General features: G+C 40.0%; 1 protein-coding gene across 1 annotated transcript in view; it reads left to right on the top strand.

Annotated features, from left to right (window-relative positions):
- The window catches only part of frem2a (FRAS1 related extracellular matrix 2a), an 82,175-nt gene that overhangs the window by 27,575 nt on the left and 33,423 nt on the right, over positions 1-21,177 (top strand). Inside the window, exons 3-4 of the mRNA XM_080866230.1 lie at positions 4,821-4,967; positions 17,493-17,723. Coding sequence (XP_080722356.1) covers positions 4,821-4,967; positions 17,493-17,723 — 378 coding nt within the window. The remainder of the gene's footprint in view (positions 1-4,820; positions 4,968-17,492; positions 17,724-21,177) is intronic.

The raw sequence follows: 21,177 nt of genomic DNA, 5'->3' as shown, positions 1-21,177 counted from the left end.
CAGTATGTTGTATTTAAAAAATATTTAAAAAATTAATAACCCAAAATTAACCCTCATACTACTGACATTGAACATTGAATGGGGAATAATTTATTGCATAGACAAATAGCAATAATAATAATACTAGTAGCAATCTCAAAGCTTTGTCAGTTACACAATTAATTCCATCAAAAGAAACAAAAGTTACTGTTAATTTGCATATTTTGTAAAATGAAAATCTATAGTTTTATTGAATGCAACTTTGAGCTATTATTCCAAAATTATTTTAGAGCTTTTTCAGCATCTTTAGATCTGTTATGACTTAGTTTTCATTCATTTCAAGTACACATCATTTGTGGTCACTTTAACCCCACTATAAAATTATACACACAACCAGCTGTCCAGAGATGTAATCTCTGCAGCATGTTCTGGGTCTTCCCCGGAGCCTCCATTACATGCCCAAAACACTTCACTAGGAGGTGCCCAGGAGGCATCCTGGCCAGATGCCCAAACTACCTCAGCTGGCTCGTTTTCATCTGGAGAAGTAGCAATTTTAGTCTGAACTCCTCCCAAATGACTGAGTTCCTTACTCGATCTCTAAGGCTGAGCACACTCTTCTGAGGAAACTTGTTTCTGGCACTTGCACCTGTGATCTTATTCTTACAGTCACTATAGATAGCTCCTGACCAAAGGCGAGGGTAGGAACGCAGATCTGCCAGTAAATCAACAGATTTACCTTCATGCTCAGTGTTTTCTTCACTACAGCAGATCAGTACAGCTTCCACACCACTACCATGGCTCTGTCAATCTGATGCTGCCCTCTCCCTTCACTTTTGAACAAACACCCATATGCTTAAACTTCTCCACTCGGGGCAGCGACTCATTCTGAATCCAGTGTGTACACTCCACTCCTTTCCAGCTGAGAGCCATGGCCTCAAACTTGGAGGTGCTGATTCTCATCCCAGCCTCTTCACACTTGGCTGCAAATAGCCCCAGAACAAGCTGGAGATCATGGCTTGATGAAGCCAACAGAACCACATCATCTGTGAAAACCAGAGATGAGAACAGAATCGGTCAGAAGCAGCAGTCCTGGCGGAGACCCACACCCAGCAACCAGTCTGGCTCTTTACTGCCAGACTCTCACTACTGTTGTACAAACATTGGAAACTAAGGCTAAACACACACTAAAGGCAGTTATAGCATACAATTTGCCTAATGCTTTGCTAAGGCCATGATAACATCTTAGAGTAGGAACCAATAGTGCTACCTTCCTGCCTGCAAATCGCGAACAAAGGTACATTGGAGGATCATTGCTTCTCAAAATATGGCTTTAAGTGTAGCTATGTGTTGCATGATCGGGACCTCTATCTCGCTCAGGTAGATCTGTGGATGTCTCCAATATTATGATAACCAGGTGATGAATGAAGTGATAGCATCTGAGTTTTTCTTCCTTAAATGAGTGTCAGAGTGTCCCTACTGCCCGGATATTGTGTGACACTTTAATTTAAGACTCACTGTAAGCACTAACTGAGCAAATCATTCCCTTTATTAAAACTTCATAGAACATTTGGAAAACACAAACTGTAAAAATTCTAGAAAATTTAAAAATACTGTAAATGTGTTTTTCCATCATACCCAGCATAGCAACACACTGTGTAAAATAGGAGGAAGACTTTGAATATGTCAATAAAGTTGTTATAGTGGGGGTTAGTGACTATTATCAATATTAATAGTCATTTATTATCAATAAATTTAAAAAAGAAACCCTTTGCCTTAGCAGCATTTTCTAAAACCTAATCTACTTTTATTGCAGTATTGCTGATATATTCCTTTCGCTTAACTCTCACTTCAGATAGCTCACTAGCTGAATCTGAGAGCTTTGGCTCAGTCAGATTCAGGAGTTAATGAGATTCAGCTTTACAAAATCAAAAACTGCTTTAAACTCCACTTTGACTTTAACGCTAACATCTCTTGACTTTGCATAGCCTCAAGTTTTGTGACATGAAAACCTCCCTAAGCCCAAAGTGTGAGAATTTAGGCTGGTCCCTGAAGTATATTCAAGAACAAAGCTGATACTCAGGCCTGTGTGAAGGTACAGTTGTTTTGATGCCTTAGCTTCAAATAGGGTTTCCTCTGGTGGTAAAGATCTAAATATCATTAAAAGGAGAACATTGAAGGGGAAAAACTGAGATTTTGGTTACTATGAGATTTATGCATGCTTTGAAAAGACTATTTTTTAAAAAGGCACTTTTACTGTTTTGACATGATATTACCTGCATTAGCCAAATGTATTCCAATATTTATTATTTCATTTCTCAACTCTGTCCAACAGCCAATTTATTTTTTATCTGTCTCCAGTCAGTACTGGGAATGTTAGTGTAGATTTGCTTTTCTGTTTAACAATTTATGTACCTAATTTATGTATTTATGCATTTTTTTCTTTGCAACTATAGCAGCTTACAGTTGCAATTACACAGTAATTTAATCAGGTTGCTCTGTTATAACTCTGTAAGTTGTAACTCCTTGGCATTTTTCCTTTTTAGTGCTTTTCGAGTAGCATGCAGTGGGTATACTGGAGTTTGTTTTTTTGTGTTTCTTTTTCTAAAGAGGGCTGTTTGTTCCACCTGACAGTGGGGTTAATGAAAGCATTGAGACTGAACCAAACAGTTTTTTCAGGGCATAAAACCAAAACACTGAATAGCCCTTTTAAGACCCTGCAGAGGCAGAGTTGGCAGTAAGTTCCACAGCTCGACGCTTCAAACAACCCTTTCAGATTATGTGTAGTAACTTGATTCAGTAATAATATATAGAAGTATAGGTGGCGCTTTAATTATGCAACATTATCTAAGTTATCCAAGTTGAGTCAAGCTACAAGGACCCAAATGAGATACAGTAGTTCACATCATGTGTAGCAGTGTGCTGGTAAACTGGATAACAAATCTTAGAAAATAGAGTGGAAAGGAGGAAACACACAGCAGTAAGGCAGTCAGTGATTGTGCCATGAAATAGATCCTACATCACAATGCAGCATCAGAACTGTAAGTATCAAAGTTTTATCTTCAGATTTCTCAGAGCAACGTGATCCTCAAAATTTATTGCTCTGGAACTAGAAGCCCTAATTGGTGAAGAAAAAAAAGCTTCTGCTTAGTTTCTGTTTGGAAAGCCTTTGAAAGACGCTGCAAAGCGAATTTAGCTCTATTGAGGATGATTTCAAAGCTGCTTTTTTTTTGTACGGTCAGCATATGTGAGAGGTCTTTTATCCCTCCAAAAGGCTGGAGGAATGAGACAGTCTGAAGCCTACTGACTCAGATCGCTATTGTCTGTCCACAGATATTCTCCCAGTGTGAGAGGTCACACATGCACAAACATGCACACACATACAGACATACACACACACACACACACACACACACACACACACACACACACACACACACACACACACACACACACACAACTACGACTTCAGAAGGCTTATGCTGCATTTACTAACAGAGAGCCGGGATGAAAGTCAAGGTTGCAGGCTGCAGTGGAGTTAAAATCGAAGAGATGCGCATGTGTGCAATTTTGGATTTGCACCTGCTAAATGAAGCTTGAACTTGGCCTACAGGCTTTTTTGAGGATGCATGAACTCTGATTAGCTGTCTCCTCACCTCAGCATGTTGTGCGTATGTGTCTGTGCCATGCTGGAAAGTACTTAACTTTTCACCTCTGCTGATCATGAGCAGAACCTGAATTCACAGTAGAAGTACAAATTTTCGATATCTTTTCCAGTCTTGATTATACTCTTAAGTAAATATACTTTACAGTTTTAAAGAGTCAACTGACTTTTCTTTTTTTTCCCCCAGAGGCACTGGGATGCCTCTGTGATGATGGAGGTAAATTGCTATGATTTGTGTGCTTTCAACAGCAATTCTGCTTCTGAATGTAAGCTGCATAAATGACTTGGAAGAACAAACAGCTGTGCAAATTGTCGTCAGAGGAGCTAAATGAGATTTCCTTTCTGACGGTCTACAAATAACGGTTCCATAAACAGTTCTTCACTTCTACATTATCTTCTACCACTATAACACCCACTCAGGCATAATTTCCAGGAATGGCATGCAGAGTTAGGTATTGTTCATTTCTACACAAAAGTAAAAAAAAGAAAATCGACCCTCCTCTACCTTTTCCAATCCACTTTTGCAAGCACTAGATGGGCAAATCAGCTCCACAAAGCATCATCCTCCTGGCCTACTTGTTGAAGTGGCAGCTATTGAGTGCTCTATTAACCTAGCACTAATACATCCATTTGTTCAACAAACTTTTCTTTCATAACACTGGTTAGCTGGTGTGCTTGAATCATCAAGATGATAGAGAAGATAGAGAAAAAAGCAGTTCACCAAAGGAAAGCTGAAATATAATTATAGGGCACATTAAAAAAAAGAAGAAGATTGCCTGGTATAAAATTGTGCCGATTCTTTTTCATAAATCTGCAGCAGATGTGTTGTGAACATTTGGACTGTGCGTTGAAAAATAATTAAAACCCTTAGTCTTCGTTCAGTTTTACGGTAATTACCCCCACGGGTGGCAGAATTTCCAATCATAGTTTTCTAGTTTCTAGTTTTTGCAAAATGAAAATGAATGCAGCATGTAGTCTTTATGTCAGAGAAATAAACAGGTCCAGATCCACCTCAGCACATACACAATACCGTAATACTCCCATATTTAGAAAAACTGTACGAGTTGTTGAAGGGACAGAATTCAATCAATGGCTAAACTTCTAATAAGTGAGAAACTATTAATAAAATATTACAGTTTACAGTCAGGAGTGTTTTTATGTTGTTTTGGGGTTTTTTCAGGTGGGAACAAGTTGAAAGGACAGCAGTTTCGTCTGGATTGGGCCTGGATTTCTTTGGAGAAAGAGTACTATGTGGTGGATGAGGAGGAGAAATTTCTGGACGTGGTGCTCAGACGAAGAGGATACCTGGGGGAGACGTCTTTCGTTGGTGAGTCTGTTTAGTCTCCCTTTCTGATCAGAGGACATATGTTCTATCGTCTAGCATTTTGTCTTCAAGGGATGGCATTGAACAATAATGTCCGGTGGATTGCTTCAATTTTTTATATTATATTCATAGCCAACTTATCAAAGTCCTTGATCTCTCGTCAAATGCAGAGGTTGAGACTTTAGCATGCAAGCAAATTCTAAACAACTGTTGAAAACCTTTCAGATCATCCCCCATAGAGATGATCTGTAATAATTTGGTGGTGCTCTGGCTTTGCATTCCACAGCACATGCTTGCATGCTGGCAACCATTTAGTAAAAGCAAAGAGTACAACTTTACAGTACTTCCAGCATGGCCTGTTAGTTTTGATGTCAAATTCATATTCTCTTACTGTCTTTTTTCCGTAGAATTCAATTAAAATTTCAGTGCTTTACAGTGTCTTTTGAAATGCCAGGCTTTTCATAGCTACACATTCCTGTTTCTGCAACAAAATTTTTTTTAACAAAAGCTCACACATTCACGCAAAATGAAAATGCTATTGAAGCTAAAAATCTATTGCAGAATTTCCTTTTAACGCACATTTTGACCAGATTTGTCCTCAAAGTCAGAGTAATATTTTCTGGCTTCAAGCCAATTTAGTTTGCAAAAAAAAAAGTTTTATTAGATTTAGGAAGCTGAGATGGTTGCAAGGTCGGTGCTTTGCTATGTACAGAGATGTAACTCTTTTCTTTTTTCTTTTTTTTTTGTCTTTAATGGCGCATACAGGAAACCGGTGTAATGCAACCCATAATTTTTCATTTGCTGTATTTGTCCCAGACGGTTAAGAAAGGACATGAAATAAATATTAAAACACGTGCATGTCAAAAGGCAATAAAAAATGCACTGACCAGATGGCTATGGCAACATTTGCAAAGAAAACACTGACAGTTTTATGGCTTTTACTGAGGTTGTACATTAAGTTCCTGTTACATGCTTAGGTCATTATCATTCATATCAAGAGAAATCTCACCCCATTATCACCTTGTCTCTAAGTAATACAAAGCTGTAGATGTGAATGAATATTTATATGTTTTTCTCTTCTGACTTTTGGACTTCACTCTGTCTGGCGACTATGGCCGACCGTCCCCTGCAGTTTTAATGCCACGGTCATTGTTAGCTATTTGACAAATGTCTGTTTGCTCGGCTTGTGGACTTCAGTCTTTTGAATGAGTTTATTATTTATTTTGTTATGTCTTAATCACTTATCTAGCTAACTGAAGAAGCAAATTATTAATAACATTATATGTATACAATAAAAATAAACATGTTATTTTATTTATTCACATCAATAAACTGTCATTTTATTTTATCAGAATGTTGTTTTGAATAGACAGTGGTGCATTGGTTAGCAGTGCCTCATATAAACAGCTTTCTAATCAGCGGGGACCTTTCTGTGTGTAGTTTGCATGTCTCCCATTGCCTGAGCAAGTTTTCTGCCTTGCTAACCACAGCACCACTCTGACACTCTGCGCTCCAAATAAAGATGCATCTGCGTGCAGGTGGTTGCTCCCCATGCCCCTGATCCCCATCTCCCGCAATCATCCAAAAGCAGAGTTGGGTATCACTCATGGCATGCTAGTTGCACTCTATTATAGACCACTTGTGTTGTTTTCTTCTGGGGGGTTTTTTGTAGTGCATAGCGCAACTGAAAACAGTAGAGGAAGTGGAAAGCAGGCCTATATGCTTCAGTCGATCACTGTCAAGCTGCTGGCAGGTTTGATGAGTCAGCACTCTGAGCTGCAAAATAAAGGAAAGAGCAGGGAATTGATTAAGACGACATTAAGTCGATGCAAAAGAAAAATGATTTGGAATATTTATTGGAGTCAAAAACACTCAGTTATTTGAAAAAAGTGCATTTTTGCTTGTTGATGGTGCTCGGTTGCTACAGTGTAACGTCTGTGAAACTGAATCCTGTGTCCATGCAGGTGCCCGAATACCTGAATATAAAACAAAGCACTGTGACCTGGCTTATTGCTTTGTAAAATCCTGGTTTGAAGCCTTTATTCTTTATGGGACAGTAATTCACAAAATGATATTTTGACTTGAGTCAAGCAATTAAGACCATAAAGTCACTGGGAATATCTTTACTGAGGTCATAAATTAAGCAAGCCTTCCGGTCGATGCCGTTCCCTTTAGGGGTCGCCACAGCAGATCGTCTGCCTCCATCTCACCCTGTTCTGAGCATCCTCCTCTATAACACCAACCCTGTGCATATTCCCTTTCAATACATCCATAAATCGCCCCTGTGGTGTTTTGTCTTTGTTCCGCCCCCCTGGCAGCTCCATATTCGACATCCTTTGTCCAGTATATCCGCTATCCCTCCTCTGCACATGTCCAAATCATTTCAACCTTGCCTGTCCAACTTTGTCCCCAAACTGCTCACCTCAGTTGTTCTTCTGATGTGCTCATTTCTGATCTTTTCAATCTTGGTCGCTCCCAAGGAAAATCTTAACATCTTCAGCTCTGCCACCTGCTGTCTTATCATACATCATAGCAGGTCTCACTATCATCTTGTAAATTTTCCCTTTCACTCCTGCTGCAATCCATCTGTCACAAATCACCGCTGACACTCATCTCCACCCTCTCTGCACTCTCTTCTTCTCCTCTCTTGTCATTGCCCTTTGTTTTGTATGGATGATCCCAGGTATTTACACTCTGCTCCTTGCAGATTTACTGCTACACCTGTGTTCCTTTTCTTTTACTGTCATTCCTCTTTTCTCCAGTTCACATCTCCACCTCTCCAGGCTCTCCTCGACCTGCTCTCTACTCACGCTACAGATCATAGAAACATAGATGTTACAACTCTCACCATTCATCCAGACTGAGGACAAGTGATAGGAGTACACACAGATTTTTATACAATGTACTTCTTTTTCCAGCCAAAGTTACGCCCTACTTTCACAAAGAAAAGATCATGTGTAAGTCATTCCATTGGCATCAATTTTTTGACCCAGAGCCTACACCCTGTCTATATAATACATGATTTTAATTATTTGATTGCCAGCTTTATCAATGGGCTGTAAGAGAGAAATACTTTTGAAAAATCTATAAGGTAATATTTGCAAGCTTTGAGCTAAAGATACATTTTTTGAGAATTGCACAAATTTTTTTTTCTTTCATAATTTCTAATACAGATAAAATCCAATATGGAAAATGATGTCTTCTGATTCTGGTTTGAGCCATGAAATCCAACACTGACGTGAAAATTGTTCTGGTTTACAATCTGTATTTATAAAGGTACCCCACTCATTGGTGGTGCTATGGTGTGTGTAGGCCACAGACACCAGAATTTTATTGTAATCCTCTTTTACCCGTGCTCTGACTTTCCCCCAACTTTCAGGAAAATCAGCCTGGTCGTATTTATGTAATCCTGCTAAGAGACAAACAAACAGGTGGAACTGAAAACAATGGCAGCAGTGACAAAGTCACATTTTGTCCCCTCTTTTGAATGTTGACAATACAGTAAGTGAATCATCGGATTTGAAATAAAGGAGGCATCATGCTGCCTGTGACACTCATCCATGTACATAACACAGTGTGGGCGGAGAACATGCTGGTGTGTGTCAGTCAAATCTTAAATCCAGCCAGTCGCACAAACATCACTGCCTGAGTTCTTAATAAGCCTTATGACCAACAGACGGAGGTGATTTTGTGTTGGAAAGAACAGCCCAGCATGTTTTTGTGCTTATGTCTGACTGTTTGTGGAGGTTTCAAGTTTAAAAGGATGGTGATGATGTTGTCCCTGAACGGCCCTTTTAGTACTTTGTTATGCTTCAGCTCGTTTGCCCTGCGAGAAGTAGCAGCTGTAAGCAGCTTTTACTCTCTCACCTCTCATCATTATTCTGTTAATCGCGGGGTCAGGTGTTAGCATCACAGTGTAGCGGTTAATGTTAGCTTTAAGACTCATCTACCTGTGTGTGTGTGTGTGTGTGTGTGTGTGTGCGTGTGTGTGTGTGTGTGTGTGTGTGTGTGTGTGTGTGTGTGTGTGTGTGTGTGTGTGTGTGTGTGTGTGTGTTTGTGTGCTGGTGTGTATATTTGATTCCTCTTGGGAAGGTTTTAAGTGTATCTCTTGGGCACACATGAAAGCTTGCGTTCAGACTCATCTCTTTGCACAGTTGGTGTGTGAGCACCTGGTTATCTCTGACCACACTCACATAGTACACACACACACACACGCACACACACACGCACACATCGACTTTCAAGCCAGCATTTTAAAAGGAATGTCTAACATGGCATGCTGACGTGCCGCTATGCATGAATGTGTTATTCATGTGCACTTACATGGTTAGTACATTTTAGAGGAAGGCAACATCAAGAAGAAAGAAATGTTTATTGTAGTCTTAAGAGCATCGGAGTTGTACCCCAGTGTAGTGGGTAACATGTTCACCTTATGTGTGAACATGTTAACCAATAGTGATTTGAGAGTGACATAAACCCTGCCTCTGGGGGCCATTAACAAGCAAATTTCAACTGCTGTTCCCAAGCCTGGATAAATGAGCATCTTGCATCAGAAAGGGCATCCTGTGTATAAAATCTGAGCCAAATCAGAAGATGCAGATCCATCTGCTCTGGTGATCCCTTGAGGAATAAGATGGCAGCTGAAAGTGCCGTTAGTCTTAAGAGAATAAGTGCACCGTTCCTCCACAGCACCAACCTAAATCACTCTAAGTGCAAATACACATGGAGTGTTCAAATTTCAGTCTATTTGTTTTAATGTGGCCTTTGTGGCACTGTTTAGGCACTAATAATAAAATATGGTGAAGTCTAGAGCAACAGTGATCAATGTAAAAAAAATAACCAACATGTTTTTCTTCATAGGTTTCTTCATTTTCCCCTTGTTATTGGTAACTGTCAACTAAGGGATGTTGCTTTGTTGTTGTTGTTAAATACATGTCTGTTACACAGACATGTATTTATTTATAGTTATGTTTAGTATTTAAAACGAATTAATTTCTATTGCAAAAATGTAAAAACTGCAGTGAGATATATAAAACAGTCACAAGGGCCAGTGTCGTGCCTGCACATAACTGTCAACTTAGCAAGCAACCAATTCAAATTGTATCTTTCGGCACTTTCTTTACTAGCAGCCTGTTGGCAAAGCAAATCATTTGTTCCTGTCTTTAGGTTATTTATGAAAAATGCCAAAGATAACACAGTTTGGCAGGTAAAGAGCTATTAGCTGAGACCTTTTCATATTTCAAAATTGGAAGAAACCAAACAAATGGAGAACAAAGAAAAAGGGCAAGCCTAAAAAATATCTATAGCAGATCATCAGTATCTGAAAGTCATGTCCTTAAGACAGATGGAAAAAAAATCCAGCAAAACCCGACACAGTACATGTGAGATGTATCCTACCCTCGACGTGATCCAGGTGCTTTTTGCTGAAGTCTCAGCAGAAATGGTCTCAGTGGAAGAGTGGCTGTCAAGAAGCCATTCTTAAAGAATTAAAACAGATATTACACAAGAACTAGACTAAAAATCAGTGCTAACAGCTCTGATGGAGTGATGATCCCAAATTTAAAATTTCTGTTTCAAGTCTTTGTCAGTATGTACTGAGGAGGTCAGGAGAGAGACAACAATGATAGTCTGTAGCGTTCTGTAAAACACCATGGAGGCTCTGCCATGGTTTGCTGCATCCATTTCAGCCAGTGGTGTTGGGGTTCTTGTCTAAACTGATAGAATTATGAACAGAAAAGTAGCATCAGACTTCTGAAGGAAAGCATGTGATTGGCAGTGGCTTCAATTTTCAGCCTGACATTGATCCCAAACACACGGGGAGAGCAGTAAAAGCATACCTGGACCAAGAAGAAAACCACAATGAAACACTCATCAGTCATGGCCTGACCTCACCAACATTCAAAGAAGAACCTTGAATGTCCTTTAAGAAACCTGGAAAACTGTCCCTGAAGATTACTTAAAGAAATTACAACAAAGTTTGCCTAAGAGAGTGCAGGTGGCGTTGAAGAATAAAGGCGATCATAGCGAATATTGACTTTCAGGTTTGTTAGAATGGTACAAACTTATGAGCTTTTTCGCTTTTTATTTTCATTGCAAAATATTAACACATGAGTGTTGTTGCATTTGCAGTTATAAAAGAAATAAATGGACAGAATTCTGAGTGAAATTCAGGAGGGCTCGTTACGAGACCCGTTTTGATGGACAAAGCTCAGATCCAGCAGAAGAGGGAAACCTTGATGATGAAATGAAAGACACGTATGGCAGCTGGCATTAAAGTTTTGCTAGCTTTCAGTAGACTCGTAATAAGTGGCAGCCAGTGTCTAAAGTCTTTTACACAAATACAAGGAGAACAGCTATTTTTTCATTTCTTGCTTGTTCTGCGGTTTTGGTCCGGCCTTGGGAAACACGAGCTGGACTGAGGTGAGGTGCATGACTTTAATAGCTACTATAGTGTTATTATAAAACAGAAAGAAAATGCAGCAAAACATTTACATCTGAAAATAATATTTTTATTAATTCTACTGACAGACTCATGGATCCCATCATGAAACTGTTACAGCTCTAAAAAGAAATGTTAAAAGTAAATAACGTATGTGGAAATAGTTGGAAAAATTGCATTGGATTTGATGAGGATTGTGTCAAGGATTGAAAGGCAGAGAGAAAGCTGCCCGATGATGCTGCCAGAAGCTTGCTGCTGCTGTTGCAAGGATTAGCTGATGAAAGCTGGTGTGGTGCCAGGCAACAGTGGAGGAGAGTTGTTACACATGGTCCATCACAACAGGATGTTCAGGTAGAGAGGATCAGTGAAGGAGGAACACAGAGATAAGATCAGGGTTCAAAGATGCTCCCGCAAAGCACAGCTCAGGCAGAACAGGGCTGGACAAGGCCATGCGGATTAGACCGAATTCTATCCTCATATCCTCTTCTTTTACTTTTTAAGCTTTCACCTTGCTTTCTCATTTCTTATGAAAACAATAAAATTCCACTCTCGACCAAACATATAAACGTGCAGCCTAAATCCCGCTAATTAAGTCCCGTCGCTGTCTTCCTTCTGCCAAAGCGTCCGTCCCAGTGACGTCGGGCCACTTAGCTCGTCTCACATTCTTTCCCTTTTATCCGTAATCTCTCCTCACCTCATTTTACGGTAGAGACGTCCTTTTGCTTCTAACCTCCTTTTACTCATCAAAGGCACCATCTCTCCTTTTCTTGCGCCGTTACTGACTAATAGTCTAGCCTTCGGTGTTTGACATCAACTGTTTCTTTTCTATAAGTTCCCTTATTTGTGTTATACCTACCTTTTTCCCCTTCAGTCTCACTCCAAATTTTGGACAGTATATTGGGTGGAAATATGAGTCGTATATCTGTCCAATGCTGTGCTCATTGGCTGCTTATTCCCACTCTGCCTTCCTCTTCTGTTGTATCCTTTGTTTGGTTGTTACACATTTCGATGCATATGCTGGTTCAGCTCTGTTTCTCCACTTGCTTTTGCACCTTCTCGCACTTTCCCTCCACATAACCTTCCATTCTCAGATCCACATCTCCTGTACATCTTTCCTTCCCTTCCTTTCATTTCCTTTCTTTGCCTTCTCTTTTCCTCGACTTTTTCCATTTCCTTCTCGCTTCCTGTCTTCCTTGCTGTATGAGCAATATGAGGGACCCCATAGGGACACAAGATGGAATTGAATTCTCATTCTTCTTTTTTTTTACTTATTGCATAAGTCAAAGCTCATCCTTTGAAGACTTTTTTTTTATTTCAGCACTGTCCTTCTCTGGTCTGTCCTTGCCCTGAGAGATGAATTGTTAACGAGGTGTACTTTTGCCAGGTTAAGATATATTATCTCCTGTGGGACATATTCCAACCTCATTTTTGTTGCCAAGCAGAAGGGATGAAGAGATAATTGCATTTCACCAGGAGAGAAAAGAATCTGTTGGACCCCTCCATCTTTTTTGCGCAAGTCTCCACCTTTGCTGCCTCAGTGTGAAATGAGTCTAGTATAATGAATATGCAATCATCATGCTTTTTTTTTTTTTTTTGAATTGTGCATGTTTCAATGAGCCATGCTGAGGTTACTCAGAAGCTAAAGAAACTACAACAGTGAATAAACACAAGGAAAGTTTGCAGCTAGAAAAAGAAGATGTGTTTGTGTTTGCAAGCAACTCTTTGGATCTGCGAGTCTGTACTTGTTGTGGAGACACAAACACAAGGCGCTCTGGCTCTAAGCAACAGTGCGATGGAGATCAAAAACACTCGAGAGGATATGTATCCTCCAGTGGAGAAGAAACCCCAGCGCAACCTCGGGAATTGTGTGCCTCTTCCCTCCAGGGAGTCCATCGAGGGTGGTGTAGTGAGACACCACCCTTTTAAGGACAGCCCTTCCTCTCTCCAGTAGGCACGCCATGGTGTACAGATGTTTTATGTGATGTGGATCTACAAATCATCAGAATAGGAAGATCAGATAGAAATACTCAGCTATGAGCAAACATACTTCCCTTCTTTAAAGTTCTAATCTTGTGTTTCTTGAAATGATGGCCATTCAGTGTGTTTGCATTGCGCGATAGTTTTCCTTGTTATTGATGAAGTTTGCTGTCTCGTTTAGGATTCTTTGCATACGTTCGTCTCAATGCAAATGACAACAAGTCCTGATACAGTATTTCCATATCAGACAACAGCACTGACTGTCATCTCCTCTTTATCAAAATGCACCATCATTTGTTCTGTGCTCGGAACAGATACATGTGTTGCATTCTTGACAGAGAAGCTGCCTAGAGCGAGGCTGCTGCTCTGAATCGTCTACAGACCTTTAAGAGTCTCGCAGATTTATTTTTAAATTTACAACGCGCATGAATCAATGCTGAAGCAACTTTTAAAAAATTCTTCATGTAGTCTGTATTGCTAACATGTTTCTTGGCCTCCAAATGAGATTTTTAGAATGTAACTCTAAAGAACTCGCATAAAGCATACATAATCATAACACACTGAAAATCAATCTCTCTCTCTCTCTCTCTCTCTCTCTCTCTCTCTCTCTCTCTCTCTCTCTCTCTCTCTACATTTGCAACAACATTACAAAAACATGTCAACCCAGTGTATGGTCTAATCACTCACACTGCACAGGAGTGGGAGGGCTTGAAGGCTTTAGTTCTCCCTCAGCATTTGGTCACAAATTCCCATCAACACCTTTCCCACCTCACGTTTCTTTTCCCACCAACATGTCTTCCCTGATGTATGTTATTATTTTCTTTTCTCTTTTAATCATTACAAAGTGACCCCATTTCTTCTGACCAGTAATAACCCTTGTTTGGCTTTTAGCTGAAGTTTCTGGGAGCAATGGAAATTATTTTACTGTAAATAGACAGTAAAGACTGTCTGAATATTTCAGTAAGGTTAATGCAGACGGGTTCTTGTTTTTGAACTTGTTTGTAGCCATTTCAAACATTCAAAACAAAGTTTTTTGCATAATGAATATGGTAGAGCATAAATGAAAGATTTGTGAACGAGCTTTCTTGAAACTAATCCCCAGTTTGGTTGACATAATACTACTGCTGAGAGACATTGTCACCACAAAGTTAAGTCCCAAATTAGCTGATGGCTCACCTGATACTATTCTTTGCATTTAGTTTATACATTTGACACTCTGTCCATATTATTTAGGTTGTTTCAGCTGGTCTACTGCTGTTGCGTCCCCCAACAAGACACTTTACAACTCACCCTTTCTTTGTTTTTGTGCTGTTTCAGACCTCCCCTGATCTGCTTCAGGCTTTCCATGTCTGCACATGGAAAGATGAGAAAGTCCCAGAACAGAGCCATGCTCCCAAATACAAATACAACTCAACTACAAATGGAAAATGCACATTTCTTTTTACTTAAATAGTACTAATGGACAATAATTTTATACATTAGGGTCTAGTTCAATGTGTTGCTTCATCATTGCCCATTTCCTCTAAATTAATTGCCCTGTAATCCCATTCAAACGCAAGAAAGAAACGTATTCTTTTTACTTTAATGACTCTGCCCACTATTATTTTGATTTCACTTGACAGAACACCATTATCAACTTTCTATGCAGCAGAGACAGTCAAAGTGAGAAAATAATCACCCTGCTGCATAACACAAGACCCACAGACTCTGAACAACAACCTTATAAACATTAACTAGTGCTTGGGTAACTTCATTTTGAAAGCTTGATAGCTAATTAGCTGCTTGGTTGCAGAACATTAAACAGCACATAAAAGTACCTGCAAAACCGATTTCAGTCCTACTCTTGCTTTTAATAATGCAAAGACTGCCATCGCTGCATTCATTACCAACTGCAAGAGTATTGTTTTCACTTTGTGTTTCTGCGTGGGTGTGTAAGTCTGTGTTTCAGCATGTCAGATATGGTCTGACCCATAAGTTCTGTGTAATGATGAATAATAGTGACCATCTTGCAGTGGCAAAATACCAGGACGGACAGTCATTAGCATGTTGATGTTTCAGCCCTGCGAGTCTTCAGCGAGCGCTCAGATCACACTCATCTTCAGACTTGGCCTTGATTTTGATCCCAACTACTAGACACCTGCGGAGCTTCATGACTGAATTTTGAACGTTACATTTTGAGCCTGGTGTTTTCAGTAAAGCTGCTCACCATAGTGACAGTCAGACAAAAGCACTTGTCAAACTACTCAGACTGTCTTTGTAGTAGTTCACACTTCAGTTGATGTCTCCAGGACCACATTTTGCCGTGACGACACACACACAGATTGCTAGACAGAATCACGAGGTGGATCTATCGCCAGTGGTAATCACAAAATAATAGATTAATGACTACTAGCACTCATTATGGGAAAGGTCACCATGCTGACAGACGTCATGTCTTGTTTAAGATTGTAAAAGCTGATGGGATTTCCACTGTGCTTTAAGGAAATCAATCAACCGAGCATTTGTGCTTTATTTAACTTTAAACTCAAGTGAAGAAACTGGAACAGGACATTAAGCTTGATAGCAAATGAAACCAGCTTTGATAGTCTATCCAACAATGCCGTTATTTAGCAGTAGTTTTGTAACAATAATGATATTTGAATTCACATCTGGATTCCGGTTTGCACCAGCCAGCTCTCACTTAGACACACACCCAGCTTAAGATGATAGCACTGCAAGTAAGAAAAAGGGATCCAAGACTTCTCCTGACAGCACTTCCGCTAGGCATGTCTTAGATTTTCCGGAAAGGCTTTCAACACCCCCAGAGAAATTGATTTTCTATGTTGCGATAGTTTAGCTGCACCGAGCAATAGAAGCATCTTTGGCTTTTCCTGTTGAGAAAAAAACAGAAAAAGAGAGAAAAAAAACAGGAAACGTAAAGGCCGAGTGATACTTGTGGGGCTGTTGACAAAAACGCAGCAACAGCAGATGTTACCCTAAATGCGTTGCCGGCTACAGTTCGGCAGGGTTTGACCGTGAGTGTGCTTCACTTGATTTTGTTATTGTTGAACATCATCCAAAGCACTTTGCCCAAAGAGAAGCATTTGGTGGACTGAGAAAAAAATATAGAAGAAACTCCAAAATCATGTACAGCAATATTAGAGCTTTTGCAAATAATTATAATGTCTGAAGGTCCTCGCAGGCATGGTAAAGACTGTGACTGTGCAACTTTTCATTCCGGCATGTGTGTTTATTTTCAGCTCAGATTTTGCATACAATACTCGCCTCTCCGATCTCGTTGTGCGTATGATTGAATGGATTCAGGCCCATCTGCATACGTTTGTCTCTTTTTGTGTGTGTGTGTGTGTGTGTGTGTGTGTGTGTGTGTGTGTGTGTGTGTGTGTGTGTGTGTGTGTGTGTGTGTGTGTGGTGGGGAGGGGGGGGGGTATCTGAAAAAGAAAACAAATCCTTTTATGTACAAACACATTCATCAGCCTGGCTATGCACACCTTGTTCTCAGACTCCTTCCTCTATGAATATAGAGGAAGGAATCTGAGCAGCATATTTCCAAATGTAAGGCTTTATTTTATGGCCTGTGCCACCTGGATTCCTTTTTGTTTAATGTGTAACCCCATTGGTACCAGCAAGCTTTCCTCATTTTATGAAATGTATCAACAAGCATGAATGTCTGATGGATTGCTGCAAAGTGGATTCACATGAAAGACGTTCGATAGACGAAGTGAGCGGCATTTGAAGGGAAAGGGTCGTGACGCACACACACACATATACCCATTCATGTATGCGTACCTAACAACTATGGTAGCTAATCCATCTCAGTAAGCTAAAATATGCTTATTTAAATCCTTCAGTCACAAATTCATTTCACACATTGAGGCACTGTAGTGATCAGTGGAGAAAAAAAATAGAAGCAAAGCACTCTTTTTCTCACCTCTCTGAACAACATTAAAGGGTGTGAATATCTAATCTGTTTGTCATCTGTTTCTCTCTCCCGCCTGTCATCCTTTCATTGTCATTTTCTTTGTCTCCGCTCCTTTGGTTTTTTTTTTAACTCATCTTTTTTGCTTTTCTTGTCTATTCCTTCTTTCATGCCCATCACCGCCTTCACCTCTCAGGGATTGGCACCCAGGACGGCAGCGCAAAGAAGGAGGAGGACTTCAAGGGCAGGTCCCAGCGGCAAATTCAGTTCAACCCGGGACAGACCAGAGCCACGTGGCGTGTTCGGATACTGAATGATGGGAAGTACGAGCAGGCAGAAACCTTTCAAATTTTATTATCGGAGCCGGTGATGGGAGTGATAGAGTTCCCCGTCATGGCAACAGTTGAGATCTTGGATCCCAGTGATGGTCAGTCCTTCCCATATGCACCTTTTACCCTGCCTTCAACACGCACACACAAACACACACACACACACACACACTCACGCACACACACACACACACACACACACACACACACACACACACACACACACACACACACACACACACACACATGTTTTATGTGACAATTATCAGCGGTGATGAGTGGTAAAATACATTTACTTAAGTAAGGCAGTTATTGCTCTCATAACTCGATTTTTCTGAGAGCTTTAGTGACTTGATAATTTGCAGACACATTATAGAATCACCTACTGAATTATGATGTAATATTGCACATATATTATCCTTGCTCACACCGTTTCAAGATGTTACAACAAGGCCCCTTTAATGCTTCCAACCTTAAGGTAATTCCTATGAATTCTAATGAACTAATGTCCAGAGGAGGCCAAATATTAACTATTCACAAATGATGCAGGTGGAGGATTATCTCATAAGAAGAGCACATGGCCTCTAGTGTACTAGAAAAAAGAGAAAAGCGTGTTGGATGTGTGAGAAGTAGGCAGATGAACTTAGTGACATTACCAGGAAAAGCATGATAATGGCCAGAGTTACTTCAGGTAAGCTAGCTCCTGACTGTGAAATGGAAGAGAACAAATCATGAACAAATAACAGGATATGGTTTTACAAAGTAAATTGTTGCAGCTTTTATTAATGTTCTAAGAGCTGTAATTAAGGATATTGCCAAATTTGGCCAAAGCATTAAATGAGGGACTAATTAGAATCACATGTTGACTTTGCAAAACACATTTTTGACCAGAACTGAAAAATCTATACTTTAATCTAACAATACTAAGTGCTTAATATCCTAAAAGTCAAAGGCCTCCTTCACTACAGCATCATCATTTTTGCCATTTGTCACATTTGTGACAGTTCGTTACAACTGCTTGAGCACTGACTTAGTGACACTTTGGTGCCCACCTTTGAAATGTGTTGATTTGTGCTGCTGGTTTGAAAATGTATGTACATATTTACCTCCCTGCAGCCTGATCAGCAACTTTATGTTCTGTTTTATTGGTCAAACAATAATGCACATGATACCTTTCATTTAGTTAAGTCTTCCCTACATATACAGGCATGTGATAAATTATATTACTGTGCTAAACTATCTAGCCAGTAGTAGTAGCCCCTTGTGTCTTCATTTTTTCTTTCATTTTTTGGCTTCCAAAGAGCTCAGATTTTTACCTGACCATTTTCCCAGGTATGTTTTTATATTTGTTTGTTAAGCCACTTAACATGAACTTATGAATCATAAAAATGAACTCAACGCGTGGGATTAATCACTTTTATGTTTACACATGATATGCAATTAATTAAGAAACTATTTTAAATTATATCCTTAGGCACTTTACTGGCAAGCGGTCGTAAAACATAATTTGTTCCCATCTGCCAACAATAACAGAGCTTGACAGGCAGAAAATGTTTTCTCCTCAACAAGGTGATTCCCAAAGAACTATTAGCCCAAAACGTGAAATCTTGACATGTTGTACAGTGTGTCCTTCAAAAAATCAGAGTAAACTAGACATGTGGAAGTCAAAACAACAAGTGGCAGGCCTAGTGCAGGTCTACAGTATCTGAAAGTCATCTTTTTAAGAAATAGGGAAAAAATATATTGCTGACTGAGCCTCATCAGAAATGGGCTCAGTGTGAGGGTGGTTGTCAAGACGGCACTCTTAATGAAAAGGGGTAGCGCAAGAATTTTGCACATTACTATAAAGGTTGAAACTACATGAAATGGCACCAAGGACGTCTGGCAAAATGGCTACAGCAGCATAGCCACCGGACACCCTTACTACAGATTACTGCAGTTTTTCCTTTAATCTGTTACCTGTATTTATTATATGTGTTTGGACAGAAAAGGAAGAGGGGCAGAGGCATGCATCTACAGTCATTTTATTTGTCAGGCTCAGGAGAGACTCGGAGGCAGACCGTCACTAAGGTTCACAATTTTATTTACACGTAGACACCAGGTGCGGGTATATACAAGTGAGGGGCCACAGGAAGAGGGTCTCCGGGGAACACAGGCACGGGAAGGGAACGGCTATATACACAATCTACTGAAGCTCAGGCAGCTCGGGCTCCGGTCTTAGGTCACCGAACGGCGGTCCTCAGGCTGGCGAGAAATCTGGCACAGAGAGGAAAAGCAGGTAAGTAGTGGCACGACAGAAACTCGGAAAAGGGCTCAGATAGGTGATGACACTGACGAGTGTTACACAATAATCCAGCGAGGAAGCACTCTCAGCAGCCGCCTTAAGAAGTGAGTGAGAGGATTGTTTGCAGGTGTCCGAGCCAGGGGCTGGAGCCGTCATGACTCCGCCCCGGTAGAGCGCAGTGCGCGGAAGGGGAGAGAGGGAGATGCAGCACAACAAAAACACTTGTAGCCATACAGAGTCAGCCGAGAAGGCACAGGGTCATGACAGTATTTCATTCTAGATCCAATTTGCTCTTCCTGCTAATCTGATGTGTGTCCTTTGTTTTCTCAACAGACAACACAACATGAAAGCTGAAAATGATTTATTTACTTCTATACATTGAGCTGCAGTAGAAAGAACTGAGACAACATTGTTTGTCATTACTGGTTAACTAAAATGTTATTTTATTCAGAAGGATGTACCCAGCATTACAAATTAAAATCAATTAAAACCACTGTGCATAGTGGAAATAATTCCTTTGTTAACCCAGATCGAAGAATAAGGCTGAATATTCACTGAAGTTTCTGCAATGCATAAAGCATAGCACAAAAATTCTCCTCTGCCACTCAAGTATTTCTTTACAGAAGGCTGAAAAATACATATGCCTGACACGCAGAATCAAGAACTGTCAATATAAGTATTTTCTAATATAAGGCCTTGTCAGGTCTGCCCTGAGGAAAGGAGCAGAAATACATATTTGTCATGATAGCCAGTGAAAAATAACTATAAGGATAATACTCATCTCTTAATGGTAGTAGTGTTTTTTATACCCAATGGAAATACTGAGCACAATCTGTGCTTCTTAAAATCCAATAAGGCATAAAAAAAGAAGAATAATCACACCCTGACACACTCACACACACATCTACGCACACACAATGTCTTTCGCTTTCTTTCTTAAAAAGGTTATAATCTGCCATTTTCACTCTCATAGTTCTTTGTGTCTTTTCCTGCAAATTGAAATGTTAATGGAATATTGAGTGGTGCGACAAACTGACTCCTCTGCTCCATCCAGACGAGATTTACTCTTCTTCTGCTTTTACTTTCATTTTTTTGCATGCATTACCCCCCTCCTCAGTGCAACTTCCAAGTAATTACAGTTGAGCACCAAAGATGGAAACGCTGAAGTGTCCATTATAGTGACATACTGCAGTTGCTCTCACCCCTCTCTCATTTGTTTTTTTTGTCCTTTGTTTCTCAGTATCACTCCCCATGCCACATTTTCCCTC

Source organism: Rhamphochromis sp. 'chilingali' (genome assembly GCF_963969265.1).
Source record: "Rhamphochromis sp. 'chilingali' genome assembly, chromosome: 19".
NCBI classification, from domain to species: Eukaryota; Metazoa; Chordata; class Actinopteri; order Cichliformes; family Cichlidae; genus Rhamphochromis; species Rhamphochromis sp. 'chilingali'.
The sequence above is the reverse complement of the archived record's forward strand: the minus strand, read 5'-3'. Positions and strand labels throughout refer to the sequence as shown.